General features: G+C 41.0%; 1 protein-coding gene across 1 annotated transcript in view; it reads left to right on the top strand.

The window, feature by feature from the left end:
* The first annotated feature begins 667 nt into the window (after window positions 1-667).
* LOC124622322 (exosome complex component RRP46) overlaps window positions 668-17317 on the top strand; it is a 40979-nt gene continuing 24329 nt past the window's right edge. Inside the window, exons 1-2 of the mRNA XM_047147997.1 lie at window positions 668-927; window positions 9710-9823. Of these exons, the coding sequence (XP_047003953.1) occupies window positions 783-927; window positions 9710-9823 (259 nt within the window). The 5' untranslated portion in view covers window positions 668-782. The remainder of the gene's footprint in view (window positions 928-9709; window positions 9824-17317) is intronic.

The raw sequence follows: 17317 nt of genomic DNA, 5'->3' as shown, positions 1-17317 counted from the left end.
TCGTTTAGAGGTCTGCAGCGCTCTCTCCACTTGCTGAGACGAATACAGTCTGCAAGTGCTCCACCTCCGTCTGCAAACTGTCGGTGTCAGAGATGACGTGGGCTCGGTGAATCAATGTCTTGTGCCGGACGGTTGCAACTAGCGGTTTGCAAGTAACGGTCTGAGTGAGTGGGCTTTCTATATACTGAATGACCAAGTAGCACACGCGCAACGCCAAATGAATCCACCACGCATGTGCCGGCGTGCTCTTAAATACCAGAGCTCAGGGCGTTTTCGCCAGTATCACCTGAAGATGGCCAGAAGACTCTGTGCCGAAATATTGTGGCAGGAAGTTACAAACATCCGGCAGTTCTCCCGAAATTTTATTCAACAGTATGTACGCCGGCAAAGTTTTCAATCTCACAAAAATAAACAATATCCTGACGATGCATATGATTGCTTTCTCACGTCTTGTAGCGCTTGTGTCACTCCATCTGCCAAAGGGCAACAACTTTCGCACCAGAGGCTGTCGTAACTCTACGTATGTGCTACTCATGTTTTGGTGTTCTGTGAATGCATGTACAAGCCAGAAACCTTTAGGGAGAGCTCGGCTCAAGCCACAGGTTAACGTACAAGCCTTCTGTGCAAATGGGAGGGAAGCGCAAATTTATGGATGTAATATCTGTGGAAGCACGTGTGTAAAGTTTGTAAACAAAGTCAGCGAAGTTACGCTGTCGAAATACAAGCCGTGCGTCCGTATGCGTCTGTATTAAAGTGCATCGCTAACTATCATAATCTTAACGATGCCGGTGGAAACAATTGACATAGCAGATTCTCCCAGTTCCTTAACAGATCCTGTTGTGACTGAAGAACAAATACATCTTCGACCTATTCATTTTGAATTAAATGTCGTGTCCCGCTCAGATGGTTCGGCAATCTTGACACAAGGTAGGAAGATAACCAACTCGCTGTCATGAGTATGTGTATCAGTGATTCCAGAAAATAATTAGTTCCTCCTTTGAGGGTCATTGTCCATGTTCTGTTAATTTCCTGTGTATTGGAAATTATTTAGAGTGCTTTACCCTGAACAACTGTGAGAAACAGCACGTGTATATTTCATGATGTGACGAAGCACTGAAAGTGTTTGTTGTCATATAAAAAGTTAATAATAAGTTTCATTATACGCAGTCAGGTCTCATTGTAAATATTCCCTCTCGAACGAGAATCGCAGTTTTACGTAAACTTCCGTTATTACCAGTGACGTTTACACATTGTTCGCTATTGCCTTGTGTGTTTTATTATGACAGAACATTATTCCTTTCGCAACATTTATTTGGGTAAACGTAAACAGTAACCGCGTTTATATAGTACAATATTATATCATATCGACTCAAGTTCCGCTTTAATTTCACCTTCTGTTACACGGTGGTTATATAGTGTTTGTACAGATGATGTGGATTGTGCCCGTACCTATATTGAAATTTCTGGAAGTGTTGATGAATATTGCAGTTTTATTAGCCAAGATACATTTTTTGGAAGTACGAATCTTGTGAAATATACTGACGTATGCTAAGGTAGAATAATTGTCGTTTTGATTCACTGGAAGTTAAGTAGTTTTAGTTAAATGTGGCTGCTAACTGCTGTGTCCAACTAATTTTAATTGAAACTAGATATGTAGGAAAGTAGCCATGGAAATATTTGAATGAACTATTACTTCCCTTGGAAGCACGTCACTACAGTGGGATACACTAGAAATAATTTAACAGTGAAGTATTAGAGATTAAGATTACAATTACATTTCTTTACGTTCGAGCAGTAAATTTTTAAAAAGTAGCTAAGCCTTACATCTCATTTGTTTGCTATTACTTCTTTTTATTTCTTAAGGATCAAATGAGTACAACCACTTACACATGTACAACTGGTACATAATAAGTCATTACAGTTAACATATATCAGGAAAATATAACACATAACAAAACCATACTTATGGCAGTCATTCATGAACTAAAGTTTCTAAACACTTATATATTTACTTATATATTATGTTCATTGTTTGGTTATGAAAAAGAAGTGAAAAAATTGGAAACGGAAAGGCAGGATAACAATTCCAATAGTGAGCTACATGTCCACAACAATAAAATTTGATTATTTGTCGTAATACTAGCATACACTTTTCTTCACTTTTTGTCGCAAAATGGTTGGATTTACGGATCCAATGAAGAAAGAGAAGTTTAAGTAGAAGTTAAGGAGTTAAAGATTGTATGAAGATATCATCAAAGGGAAAAATGTGGGCAGTTGGTCACAATTATGATTGGTGTACATGAATTCACTAGGCTAATGTGTAATCTTGTTTATTTGAATTACGAATGTACTTTTGGAGCAAACCGTTAAATCTACACTCTTTAATGTCAAAACAGTGGAGGGTAGATCTCAAAAAGAAAGATGATAGGGACGAAATTTCCAGTGAGCCTAATGCAGGCTCTAAATTCAGCAAATTTGTAAGTTTGACAGCTATTTTAGAAAAGAAATTGTTAAATGCAATGCCAGAAAATCTTTTCAGAAACATTAGATCACTATGTATATATCACAGTATATTCAGAATGAAAAAAGTATATGGAAAGTACCAGAACAAGTAAGATTTCAAAGTACTTTCATAGTATAATGCAAATTTTAGGTAGTGTGCGCTGTTACATGTGTAGCCTACTGATACTACTAGTTGGTAATTTTCAACTCAGTGTATACTTAACTTGCATTTACAGTGTTTGAACCTGAAGCTTATAAAGACAAAATGTCTTGTCACCACGTGAAATAAGTGCAAGTAGTCTAGTGTCTGCAGAAAAGTTGATTTATTTATTTTTCTTCCTTTGTTTGCCTGGTACTCTGGTGTTGCATAGTTTAGTTATTCACTTTTTCCATGGATTGTAATTGTGGTATTACTATTACAGTCCACTTGCCTTCTTCCTGTGTCACATTAACACTGAATGCTAGGTACTGTAAGTTATTTTTCAAGGTCGTATTTCTGCACTTTACATCTACGTAGATACTGTGCAAGCTACTGTACAGTGCATGGCAGAGGGTAACTTGTACCACTACTGGTCATTTCCTTTTGTTTTCCACTTGCAAATAGAGCAAGGAGAAAACTACTGTCTATATTCCTCCTTATGAGCCCTGATTTCTTGTATCTTGTCTTTGTTGTCCTTATGTGCTATGTATGTTGGCAGCAGTAAGAATCATGTGGCAGTTATTTTCAAATGCCAGTTCTCTAAATTTTCTTGACAGTCTTTCTTGAAAAGAATGTTGCCTTCCCTCCAGGGTTTCCCAGTTTAGTACCCAAAGCATCTCCTTAAAACTTATGTGTTGTTCGAACCTACCGGTAACAAATTAGCAACCTGCCACTGAATTGCTTCTATGCCTTCCTTCAGTCCAATCTGGTATGGATCTCAAACACTCAAGCAGTACTCAAGACTAGGTCACACCAGCATCCTATAGGCAGTCTCCATTACAGATGACCCACTCTTTCTTAAAATTCTGCCAGTGAACTGAAACTGACCATTTGCCTTTCACACCACAGTTCTCACATGTTCGTTCCAACTTGTATCACTTTGCAGTGTTCCCACAGACTCGACTGTGTGAAGCAGTACACTCGTATATCTGTGTATGAACATTAAAAGTTTGTTCTTCCTACTCATCTGCATTAAATTACATTTTTTCCACGTCTAGGGCTATCTGCCATTCATCACATCAACTGAAAATTTTGTCTGAGTTGTCTTGCACCTTCTCCAGTCACTCAACTTCAACTCTTTACTGTACACCATGGCACTGTAGGCAAACAGCCACAGACTGCTACCTACCCTGCCTGCCAAATCATTTACGTATATAGAGAACAACAGTGGTCCACACTTCCATGGGGCACTCCTGATGAACACTCACCGTCAAGGACAAAATACTGGGTTCTATTACTTAAAAATTCTTAGAGCCACTCGCGTATCTGTGAACTTATTCCATACGCACGTATCTTTGTTAACAGCTTGCAGTGGGGCACCATGTCAAATGCTTTCCAGAAATATGGAATCTGCCTGTTGCCCTTCATCTATAGTTCGCATTATATCATGTGAGAAAAGGGCAGGCTGAGTTTTGCACGAGCAATGCCGCCTAAAACCATGGCGATTTGTGGACATAATCTTCTCTGTCTCAAGAAAGTTTATTATATTCAAACTGAGAAAATGTTCAAGGATTCTGCAGCGAACAGAAGTTAGGGGTATATTCTTTTACCATTCGTATATACTGGAGTCAACTGCACCTTTTTCCAGTTGCTTAGAACTTTGCGCTCAATGAGAGATTAACAATGGATGCATGCTAGGTAAGGGGCTAATGCTGTAGAATACTCTTTGTAAAGTTGAATTGACATTCCATCTGGACCTGGTGATTTATTTGCTTTCAAATCTTTCTGTTGGTTCGGTATGTCAGGAATGCTTATTGCTATGTCGTCCATATGGAGTCTGTCCGATGGTCAAGTAATGCTATGGTTGTACGATTCTCCTGTGTGAACGACTTCTTGAACATGAAATTTAAAACTTCAGCTATCATTTTGCTATCTTCAACTGCCACGCCAAGCTGGTTAATAAGGGACTGAATGGAAGCCTGAGACCCACTTATCCATTTTAGCTACGAACAGAATTTCCTTGGATTCTATGCCAGATCTTTTGCTGAGGTGTGACAGTGGTAGTTGTATGCTTCACACATACATCTTTTCACAGATGCATGAATCTCTGCTAACCTTTGCTTGTCATCATTTGTGCATTCCCTTTTGAACCAAGAGTGCAACAGCCTCTGTTTGCTCAGCATTTTCTGAATTTCATTATTAAACCATGGTGAGTCGTTTTCCATCCATTATCCATTTACTAGGCACATAACTTTCCAGACCACGATTTACAATCTGCTTAAACTTTGCTCATAATTCCTCTGCACCCATCTTACTGGAACGAAGTGATGCCAGTTCACTGTCTAAGTGAGATGCTAATAACTGCTTATCTGATGTGAATCTTCAGGTTTTCGCGGCGCAAAGACTACTCCATTAAGTTTCGGGAATGCAGCCGCATAAATTCTGCTTCTTCTTCTAATATTTCGGCTGTATATCCTTCAGCCATCTTCAGAGAGAGCCGTACGACTGACGCTCCAGCGCTTGCTCCATCCTTTTAAATTTGCGGACCGCGCCACTGCGCATGTGGCCACAGATGAACAAGGCGCCAGTGATGTTGATCGGCGGCAAAGATGTAACATATGCATGAGTTACGTCTGTGACTGCGCATTCGATCCATGCTGGGAGATCGGTGTATTACTGGGAGCTGAACTGTAGCGACGTCTTTGTAAGTTCAATATTGAAAGTGCCGGATTCCATGATTTATCTAATGTGAAACCGCTGTCTCTATTAATTAAATTCTTCGCCAAGCGGATTTCAATGGCCTCTTTTACTACGGAGTCCCAGAAAGATGAAACAGAAGTCAGAATTTCGACATTTTCATATACCATAGAGTGACCAGAATCAATACAATGCTCTGCCACAGCCGATTTACTGGGTTGTAAGAGCCGAGTGTACCTGCGATGTTCCGTACACCTCTCTTGGACTGTACGATTCGTTTGTCCGATATATGAAAGGCCACATTCACATGGTATCTTGTAAACTCCAGGCTTGCGGAGTAGTAAGTCATCTTTAACGGAACCCAGGAGTGCAGCCGTCTTCGCCGGTGGACGAAAAATCTGATAGTATGTACCGGAAGATCAGTAAGGACCCCACCAATAAGGTGGTAAGGAAGACGGCGTCGCTTTTGAATGCCTCCCCATTTCCACCGGAAGTCGTACGAAGACTGAAACCAAGTGGTGCAGTGCCTCCAAGGCTTTATGGACTCCCAAAGATCCATAAGAAAGACCTTCCTCTACGTTCTATCGTGAGCAATATTGGTTCTCCCAACTATGATTGTGCCAAGCACCTGGCGTCACTATTGAGATTTTAGCTATGTTTCACCATGTGATGACCTCCACATACTTTTTATTTAATAACGACTTTTTTGAACAGACTGACGGTGTTGCCATGGGTAGTCCTTTGTCACCCTTGGTTGCCAATTTATTTGTGGAGGATTTCGAGGAGAAGGCCCTGGAGTCTGCTAGTTTGAAGCCTACAGTTTTTTGGAGGTACGTTGACGACACCTTTGTAGTGTGGCCCCATGGCGAGGACAAATTGCAGGACTTCTTAAACCATCTGAATTCCATCCATGGACAAATTCAGTTTACAGTGGAAGTGGAAAAGGAGGGATGTCTTCCATTTTTGGATGTCTTGGTTCGGCGCAAAGAAGATGGCACTCTGGGTCATGCAGTATATCGGAAACCGACCCATACGGACTTATATTTACATGCAAATAGCTGTCACCATCCTTCGCAGACGAGTAGTGTTCTAAGAACTTTGGTACACCGAGCACACGTCATATCTGATGAAAGTAGTTTAAAAGACGAACTTTTACATCTTAAGAGAGTTTTTGAGGACAACGGGTATTCTCCACAACAGATACGTAAGGCACTACAAATAAAACCTAAGGTGTCCGTAAGGAATGCAGAAGATGACGAGGAAACATTTAAATCCATGGCTGTCCTGCCGTATGTGGGAAGCCTTTCATCCAAAATAGGACAGATCCTCACTAAACATAAAGTAAAGTGGTTTTTCGTCCACCGGCGAAGAAGGCTGCACTCCTGGGTTCCGTTAAAGATGACTTACTACTCCGCAAGCTTGGAGTTTACAAGATACCATGTGAATGTGGCCTTTCATATATCGGACAAACGAATCGTACAGTCCAAGAGAGGTGTACGGAACATCGCAGGTACACTCGGCTCTTACAACCCAGTAAATCGGCTGTGGCAGAGCATTGAATTGATTCTGGTCACTCTATGGTATATGAAAATGTTGAAATTCTGACTTCTGTTTCATCTTTCTGGGACTCCGTAGTAAAAGAGGCCATTGAAATCCGCTTGGCGAAGAATTTAATTAATAGAGACAGCGGTTTCACATTAGATAAATCATGGAATCCGGCACTTTCAATATTGAACTTACAAAGACGTCGCTACAGTTCAGCTCCCAGTAATACATCGATCTCCCAGCATGGATCGAGTGCGCAGCCACAGACGTAACTCATGCATATGTTACGTCTTTGCCGCCGATCAACATCACTGGCGCCTTGTTCATCTGTGGCCGCATGCGCAGTGGCGCGGTCCGCAAATTTGAAAGGATGGAGCAAGCGCTGGAGCGTCAGTCGTACGGCTCTCTCTGAAGATGGCTGAAGGATATACAGCCGAAATATTAGAAGAAGAAGCAGAATTTATGCGGCTGCGTTCCCGAAACTTAATCGAGCAGAACTGCTTATCTGTTCTATCTAATAGAAACACTCTCATAGTCTTCTTGACTGATTTATTAACTTTCATAATCATAGTTTCTATAATGACATTATGATGGCTAATCCCCATTTCTATCCTGACATTATTGATAAGGTCTGGCCTGTTTGTGGCTACAAGGTCCAAGATATTTCCATTGTGTGTGGGCTGCTGAGCTAGCTGCTCAAAACAGTTTCAAAAGTATTTCACATGATTGTTTGTCTGCAGTCCCCTGCAACGAATCCATAGACATCCCAGTCCATACTCGGTAGGTTAAAGTAACCTCCGACTAGTATTGTATGATCAGGGTATTTACACACTATTGACTGTAGACTTGCTTTGAATGATTCTAGAACTGTCACAGTGGGTGGCTGGTAAAAACATCCAACAATTAACTTGGTTTCACCTACACTTGTTATATATGACCAGATAACTTCAGTGTCACACTCAACTTCGACCTCACTAGAGGCAATATCATTGTCGACTGCGATGAACATGCCCCTCTATAGCCTCTGCTTTTTTGTGATTCATTACTGACAAACTTCATGTGGGAGTAAATGGGACGCGAGTCTCTTGTCGATATGGGTAGTTGTTTAACAAGCTGTCTATGTGAGGTTCTTAAGTGGATGCACACTTCTTTGAATGTGTCTGTCTGTATAAATACCTTGTCATTCAAACGCTTAACCTGCCTCTATTGTTAAACCTATTGCAACATAATCAATAAGAAGAACCCTTTTGTATTTGAAGCAACACTGGCCATTATCTCTCAGGCAAATGAAAGGAACATCGTCTTCATTTTGTGCTAGACCACTGGCTGCCATCCTCTATTTTGATTATTGTTGCTTTTAGCATAGAGTAATGTATCCACAATTCATTCAAATTAAAAACTTTGTGCACTGTATCAGTTTATTACTTTTAATATGATCTCAGCATCACTGAGAAATCAGTTTTTACATTCACGTTTTGCTCGCATTCAAAGTGTGCCCGCATTCAGAGTGTAACATACTCTTCCTTTGTGAATGATCGTGATCCTCTCTGTTTCATACCTCTTTCATCACCTACTACCCAGTACCATACTGTGCATTTTTCGATATTTCAAAGTGCGATTGTAAACTTGAGATGTTCTTACATAGTATATTTAAAGGATGAGGAAATTCCCCATTAATATTCACAAACTTTGGATGAATTTTCATTGGCAGTAAACCTTCAAAATATGTACGACAGAAGTTCTTAAAAATGCTATTAGGCCAAGTTGACTCACAGATGAAGTTGACCATTGACTCAGATTAGCCTATGTCATCGTAGTAGGCTATTGCAGTTGAGTAGGTCGCAGAGTTCTAAGCTGCAGTATTCACATTCAGGATGATGACAGTTTAACACCTTGTCCTACTAAACAGATTTACGTTTTCCCTGATTTTCCTAAACTGCTCAAAGCAGATGCTGTGACGTCTCTGCTCTCCATTAAAATGGTCTTAGTCAATTTCTTTCCCCAGTCTGAGCATTCTCTGCCTCTAATGACTTCATTGTCAGTCAGGCATTAAATGCTAATAATCCTGTCTTTCCTCACAGTGCTGCAGAAGTGTCACGTGATCTACCCTAAAGGTACTGAGTGGATTGGATCACAGATAAGATGTATGCAAATATTTCCCACATACCATTGATATTTACCCAGTAAAGCATTTTGAAGTTCAGGCCAACTTTTAACTCAAAGACTAATTTATTTAAATGAAATTACACAGTTTCAGTGACTCTTCTGCTCATATACAGGTATGATTTTTATGTATATAGACTGAAGCAGTGAGTGAATATTTGTACCAAGGTCAGGAATCAAACACTGGTGTCCTACTTACTCAGGGGAATTTAAAGTAGCCTGGGGCGGCAGCAAGAATTTGGATCGAGGAGGGAGGTTTGCCAGGGTAATCCATGCAGTTGTGTGAACTGCTGTGCTGAGGTGGTTAGTGGCTAAATCACCTGTGTAGTAAGCAGGAGACTCACATTTGATTCCCGGCCTTGGTACAAATTTTCACTTCCTGCTTCAGTCTATATACACATAAATTAATTTATTTTCCATGAAAATTTGTATATGTGTGTTCAGTTTGTAGGTATTAGGGACTATATGCAGAAAAACTCTTAAGCCGATCACTAAGAGCAAAATAGACACCTAGTACTATATTATCTCCTTCAATCACATCCTCTTTTTGCACTGATAACATCACGTCAGTCCATTGTTTGCAAAACCTTTCACTGTGCGATTGCCTTTTGTCTCCATTAGATATGGTGTACTGTCACTTACATCGATGAGTCCATTTTCCAGGAAATACAGCTGTAATGGCCGGTGTATTTGGACCTGCAGAAGTCAAGCTGTCGAAGATTTTAATCGACCGAGCAAACGTGGAAGCCATTTATCGTCCGAAAACAGGTCTTCCGAGTAAGTATAAGATATTACATCTCTGCCCAAACTCTTTGTCTTTAAATATGTCTGCTTGTGTCTGTATATGTGTGGATAGATATGTGTGTGTGTGTGTGTGTGTGTGTGTGTGTGTGTGTGTGTGTGTGTGTGTGTGTGTGTGTGTGTGTGTGCGCGCGCGAGTGTATACCCGTCCTTTTTTCCCCCTAAGGTAAGTCTTTCCGCTCCCGGGATTGGAATGACTCCTTACCCTCTCCCTTAAACCCCACTTCCTTTCGTCTTTCCCTCTCCTTCCCTCTTTCCTGATGAGGCAACAGTTTGTCGCGAGAGCTTGAATTTTGTGTGTATGTATGTGTCTGTTTGTGTTTCTATCGACCTGCCAGCGCTTTCGTATGGTAAGTCACATCGTCTTTGTTTTTAATTATATTTTTCTTGCGTGGAATGTTTCCCTCTATTATATTAGAGATGTAGTATGATTTAATAGCAACACCTATGTGTCCATCGTGGAAAATTATGGGCTGGAAGAAATGTTACAATTTGAACATGTCTGCCCTCTTTCTTATTGTAAACAGAAGCTACTTTCAAAGAGGTAGCCTTTTATTCAGTTTTTCTTCACCTCTCCTTGTCATCCCTTTGCTCCAGAGTAAAAGAAATGGCAATTTAAGTGTGGATCAAATCTGGAAGCTCGGAATTTATGGCAGAGTCAGTAGAGTATTACTCCCGCTTAAACTAAGCAAATCAGGGAAGAGAGAAAAAGAGGTACGTCTTGTGAGCTAATAATGGAATAAAGGATACTTTCCATTAACACGTTGGCTTTATTTTTAAATAAATAATTTAAAAAGTAAAGGTAACAACTCTTCTAATAGTGAACCTTCAGCAGGCATGTGAGAAAGACAGAACACTGCTAGCTTCAGGGCTACAGAGTATAGGTACTCCTGATGGGCTGCAGTGTCTGTAGAGTGATCATGATGGGCAGTAGTGTCGGGTAGAGTGAATGAGGCAGATGATGAGAGGCAACAGCGTGGACAGGGTAGGAATGTGGCTTCGCCTGCAATCAGGATGAGTTTTGCCCAGTGACTGGGAGGAATGGTTTGGAATAGAGATAGAGAGAATGGAGAAAGGAGAGAGAATGGGGGGAGCGGGGATGGGTGGGTTGCAGTGCAAGTTAAGTGAAGATCATGGAGGTGGGTGCGCGGCAGTGACTAGCAGAGGCCAAGGCTAGGATGACTATGGCTCTGTAGGACGTGTCGCAAGAATGATTTTCATACACTTTATTTGGAGAAGCTGATATCGAGGGGAAACATCTGTACCACATAAGTTGTGACATCACCATCAAAATTGAGGATTTTGTGCTAGGTAGTGTGGTCTGCCACTGAGCTGTCACCTCTGCTCAATCAAATGCTTGAGTGGTGATGTGCCCACGTAAAAGGAATGGCGGAGGCAGAATATGACTTAGCTCCATTCACTGGTGTCCCTGCCTCTGATGGGATAGGGTCAGCCTATGAAAGCAGTGGAGTTTGATGTACTGGGTGGGTGCAACAGACTGGTTTTGTACCCAGATTTTCTCTCAGAGGTAAGACTCATGTGGCAAGGAGTTGGCAGAAGGTGTGGAACAGGGACAGACTAGAATATAAGTTAGATTAGTTTGTGGCAGAATAACACTTTTGGGAAGGATGGAGAGGATTGGTGGTAGGATGGTGCCTCATTTTTAGGCACAATGAAAAATAGTTGAAGTTCTGACCAAGGATATGATTAAGTTGTTTCATTGGGGGATGATATATTGGGTTGTGAGTGGGGAGGGGGAGGGAGGGGAGTGAAAGGCTCCTTTATAGTTCATTTGTGTGAGTGGTGTATTAATGGCACGTGTGAATACAGTTGGGAAATCTGACTGCTGACAAGATTTTGGGGCAGGATGAGTGGTAATGCCTCTCTGCAAAGGCTTTGGTAAGACCTTCAGCCTATGGGGCAAGAGTTTCATCATCACTGCAGATGGACTGTCCACACACGGGAAGACTGTCCGGAAGAGTTTTTTTCAGTGTGGAATGGGGAGTAATATCGTGCAGTTGCTGTCGATGGTTAGTGGCCTTGATTCAGATAGAGGTTCGAATGAAGCTATTTGAGATGTGGAGATGCATGTTCGATTGAGGAAAGAGTGTCTCGTTCCTGCATCCGGATCACCAATGAACCTGAACGAGAGAAGGGATTTGGGATTTTGGGTATCTGGGAACATTTTCTCTACACGTCCCATACGCAGATTGGCATAGTAGGGTGCCAGTCGGGTGTTCACAGCCGTGCTTCAGATTTGTTTGTATATATTAACCTCGTGGAGAAGTAGCTATTTACTGGGATACAGTTCTTGATATGCGAAAGGAAGGAGGTGAAGTATTTCGAGCCAATACGATATTAGGAGACATAGTGTTTGATAGCTGCCAGATTGTTGATATGGAGGATGGTGGTATATAGGTAGGTAGTACTGATCCAGGTGGTAATGAGCTGGGGATTAAGAAGGAAGTGCTGTACTCTTGTACACATGGTGCTCTCTCTGCAGTTTGCCAATTCTCAAACTATAATCAGGCACACATGCCCATCATCAGTGGCATCATGTAGAAAAGTGATGTTGGTGTTGTTTCATATAATTTAACTTACCTTATATTCTGATTTCTTAGCACATTACAAAGACATTTGCCGATAACAGCTATAAAATTATCTAAGTATATGATACTTTTAATCAGCATATTAATTTTGGATAATGTGTAATTTCCAGAGTCAATTGCTTCACATCCCAAGATAGTTTGATTTGTTTATCTAATGGATTATATAATTTTATTTCTGAATTGTATTGTCTGTGTTAATGGAACACCCAGACAAAGGAATGTATTTGTGAGAATATTGGTGAAATTTTCGATAAATTTTTTATTTTTTAGTACAGTCTGTCCATTCAAAATGTCAGGATGTTTTGTCAAATATATGAAAATTTCTATCTGGTCTGTATGAATAACAAAACAGTAAAACTGTTGTGTATGTCTTTCTTTCTGCATAAACACACTAATCTTCAAAACTACTAAACAGATTTTCATGGGATTTTCACAAGTGCCTGGGTGTAGATTGGGGCAACACATAAGCTTTATTTTATCAAAATCGGAACACACGGGGTGAGGGGGGGAGATATTGTAATACAAAGTTCCATCTAAAATTGTCTGCTCAGCTTAGTAGTTAGGGTGTTTAATCATCACTGCATAGTACACGGAAGGTCAAATAGATGGCGCCATTAGTATTTTCAGAAGTTTGTTGGTGACAGAAGTGAATGCTGCAATCTTATCTTTACGAATACAAACTAATGGTGGACTTATTTCCCCAGGATACAAAAATTTACCAATTTTGCAATGTGTATTAAAAAGTTTATAAAATTGCTTTGTTTCATTTGATAGGTTTTACAGATAGTCTTTGATAGAAAAAATGAGTCGTAAGTCATCTTCGTGCTTTGGGTGCCTACTCACACATTTTGATTTCATTTTGTTTGCATATAAAAATGCCTAGAAAGTGCCAAAGACTTTCTGAATATATCAGACTGGCTAAAAGATTGAGGACTAAGTGGTCTCAAGAATCCAATGAAGATCATGATGCGAGACTTTTTGTGGCTTGAGAACATCAGGCTCTTTGAAATTTCTTTCTGAAAGCAAGGCACAGTGTTACTCTCTCATCGAGAGGATCAAGCATTATCTCAGTCTTTAGAACTCTTCACTCTGAGACTTTGTTACTTCTCTCCAACATAACACAGAAGCAGCAGAAATTTTAATGTGAAGCGACACAGGCAAGCGAATTTTTATACTCCGGATCCCACTTATTCCTAACAATTTACCATTTCGCTTTAAATATGTGCAGCTCCCATTACCATAAATAAACTACAATATCAGGTGCTGCATGTTGAGGATGTTAACCTTAGTGTCAATTGCTTTTCACACTGTCAACTGTACATGGCCCTAGCATGTTAGTGCCGGCCGGAGTGGCCGTGCGGTTCTAGGCGCTACAGTCTGGAGCCGAGCGACCACTGCGGTTGCAGGTTCGAATCCTGCCTCGGGCATGGATGTGTGTGATGTCCTTAGGTTAGTTAGGTTTACTTAGTTCTAAGTTCTAGGCGACTGATGACCTCAGAAGTTAAGTCGTAAAGTACTCAGAGCCATTTGAACCTAGCATGTTAGTGAAGCAAACAGGCTCTTCATGTTCCCAGGCATTTCTCTTCCAATGTAGTATACAAGGTAGCTTTAAAAGTAAAAAGTAAATACCATGCACACAAAGTCTCAGACACAGCTGTAAATAAATTCCAGGGCAGTGCTGGGCTTCTCAGCTAGTTATGTAACAAATATAATTGATCTAACTAAGCCAGCTAAGTATGAAGTGATTGGAGGAGTGGACTACTGGTCACTCACATGAAATATTCAATTCCGTTACGTAAAATAAAGGAAAGGCAATCACTGACTTATAACTGACTGGTGTATGGCACATCGAAACAAGCAACAGAATCAATATTTTTCTAGCTTCCAAGCTCTTGCTCCTTCTCTAGTAGAAATACACACATTAACACACATAATGAGACAGACATCCAAATGCATACACACTTGGCCATAGCAAGACTTACTGTTGATTGTCGATAGCAGTCACCTGTGTAGATGGAGATGGTGAGGCGGTTGTGAAGGACACACAAGGTGAAAAGGGGGTAGTAGGCTAGTGTGAGGCATCTTTTGACAAATGACTCAGTGGCTGAATAACAAGACAGAAGGACTTTAGACGATAGAGAATATATGAGGTAGAGAGAGGGAGGGAGAGAAGGAAATGCGAGGAAGGTGGAGATGCAGAGCGAGGTAGGCAAGGAAGAGAGGAAGGAAGAGGAATGGAAAACACACAGACAGACGGGGGGGGGGGGGGGGGGGTGAGAGAGAGAGAGAGAGAGAGAGAGAGAGAGAGACCAAATGGAGGGAGGGCGGAGATGGGGGAGTGAGTGATGAGAGAAGGCAATACATGAATTAGATAGGGAAGGGGTCGTGTGGACAGAAGGGAAAAAGTAAGGTGAGAATTGGGAAATGGGTTAGTGGAGGTTTAGCCCAGAGGGATTGCAAGAGTGCAGGTTACGCTGAAGAGACAGTTCCCACCTGCATACTTCAGAGAAACTTTGTTGTAGTGTGCAGCATGTTCACCAGTGGGTGGTCATGTTGAGGTTTGCCACGGTTTGTAGGTTGCCATTCATGTCAGTAGACATTGGATTACTTGCTGTGCTCACATAGAATGCTGTACAATAATTGCAGCATAGCTGATATGTCTTGGCTGCTTTCACATATCATCCTGCCTTCTGTGTTGTTGTTGTGGTCTTCAGTCCTGAGACTGGTTTGATGCAGCTCTCCATGCTACTCTATCCTGTGCAAGCTTTTTCATCTCCCAGTACCTACTGCAACCTACATCCTTCTGAATCTGCTTAGTGTATTCATCTCTTGGTCTCCCTCTACGATTTTTACCCTCCACACTGCCCTCCAATACTAAATTGGTGATCCCTTGATGCCTCAGAACATGTCCTACCAACCGATCCCTTCTTCTGGTCAAGTTGTGCCACAAACTTCTCTTCTCCCCAATCCTATTCAATACTTCCTCATTAGTTATGTGATCTACCCATCTAATCTTCAGCATTCTTCTGTAGCACCACATTTCGAAAGCTTCTATTATCTTCTTGTCCAAACTATTTATCGTCCATGTTTCACATCCATACATGGCTACACTCCATACAAATACTTTCAGAAATGACTTCCTGACACTTAAATCAATACTGGATGTTAACAAATTTCTCTTCTTCAGAAACGCTTTCCTTGCCATTGCCAGCCTACATTTTATATCCTCTCTACTTCGACCATCATCAGTTATTTTGCTCCCCAAATAGCAAAACTCCTTTACTACTTTAAGTGCCTCATTTCCTAATCTAATTCCTTCAGCATCACCCGACTTAATTAGACTACATTCCATTATCCTTGTTTTGCTTTTGTTGATGTTCATCTTATATCCTCCTTTCAAGACACTGTCCATTCCATTCAACTGCTCTTCCAAGTCCTTTGCTGTCTCTGACAGAATTACAATGTCATCGGCGAACCTCAAAGTTTTTATTTCTTCTCCATGAATTTTAATACCTACTCCGAATTTTTCTTTTGTTTCCTTTACTGCTTGCTCAATATACAGATTGAACAACATCGGGGAGAGGCTACAACCCTGTCTTACTCCCTTCCCAACCACTGCTTCCCTTTCATGTCCCTCGACTCTTATAACTGCCATCTGGTTTCTGTACAAATTGTAAATAGCCTTTCGCTCCCTGTATTTTACCCCTGCCACCTTTAGAATTTGAAAGAGAGTATTCCAGTCAACATTGTCAAAAGCTTTCTCTAAGTCTACAAATGCTAGAAACGTAGGTTTGCCTTTCCTTAATCTTTCTTCTAAGATAAGTCGTAAGGTCAGTATTGCCTCACGTGTTCCAGTGTTTCTACGGAATCCAAACTGATCTTCCCCGAGGTTGGCTTCTACTAGTTTTTCCATTCGTCTGTAAAGAATTCGTGTTAGTATTTTGCAGCTGTGACTTATTAAGCTGATAGTTCGGTAATTTTCACATCTGTCAACACCTGCTTTCTTTGGGATTGGAATTATTATATTCTTCTTGAAGTCTGAGGGTATTTCGCCTGTTTCATACATCTTGCTCACCAGATGGTAGAGTTTTGTCAGGACTGGCTCTCCCACGGCCGTCAGTAGTTCCAATGGAATATTGTCTACTCCGGGGGCCTTGTTTCGACTCAGGTCTTTCAGTGCTCTGTCAAACTCTTCACGCAGTATCATATCTCCCATTTCATCTTCATCTACATCCTCTTCCATTTCCATAATATTGTCCTCAAGTACATCGCCCTTGTATAGACCCTCTATATACTCCTTCCACCTTTCTGCTTTCCCTTCTTTGCTTAGAACTGGGTTTCCATCTGAGCTCTTGATATTCATACAAGTCGTTTTCTTATCTCCAAAGGTCTCTTTAATTTTCCTGTAGGCGGTATCTATCTTACCCCTAGTGAGATAGGCCTCTACATCCTTACATTTGTCCTCTAGCCATCCCTGCTTAGCCATTTTGCACTTCCTGTCGATCTCATTTTTAAGACGTTTGTATTCCTTTTTGCCTGTTTCACTTACTGCATTTTTATATTTTCTCCTTTCATCAATTAAATTCAATATTTCTTCTGTTACCCAAGGATTTCTACTAGCCCTCGTCTTTTTACCTACTTGATCCTCTGCTGCCTTCACTACTTCATCCCTCAAAGCTACCCATTCTTCTTCTACTGTATTTATTTCCCTCATTCCTGTCAATTGCTCCCTTATGCTCTCCCTGAATCTCTGTACAACCTCTGGTTCTTTTAGTTTATCCAGGTCCCATCTCCTTAAATTCCCACCTTTTTGCAGTTTCTTTAGTTTTAATCTACAGGTCATAACCAATAGATTGTGGTC

This window comes from Schistocerca americana, chromosome 7 (genome assembly GCF_021461395.2).
Source record: "Schistocerca americana isolate TAMUIC-IGC-003095 chromosome 7, iqSchAmer2.1, whole genome shotgun sequence".
NCBI lineage: Eukaryota > Metazoa > Arthropoda > Insecta > Orthoptera > Acrididae > Schistocerca > Schistocerca americana.
Note: the sequence above shows the minus strand (reverse complement) of the source record. Positions and strands in the feature narration are given on the sequence as shown.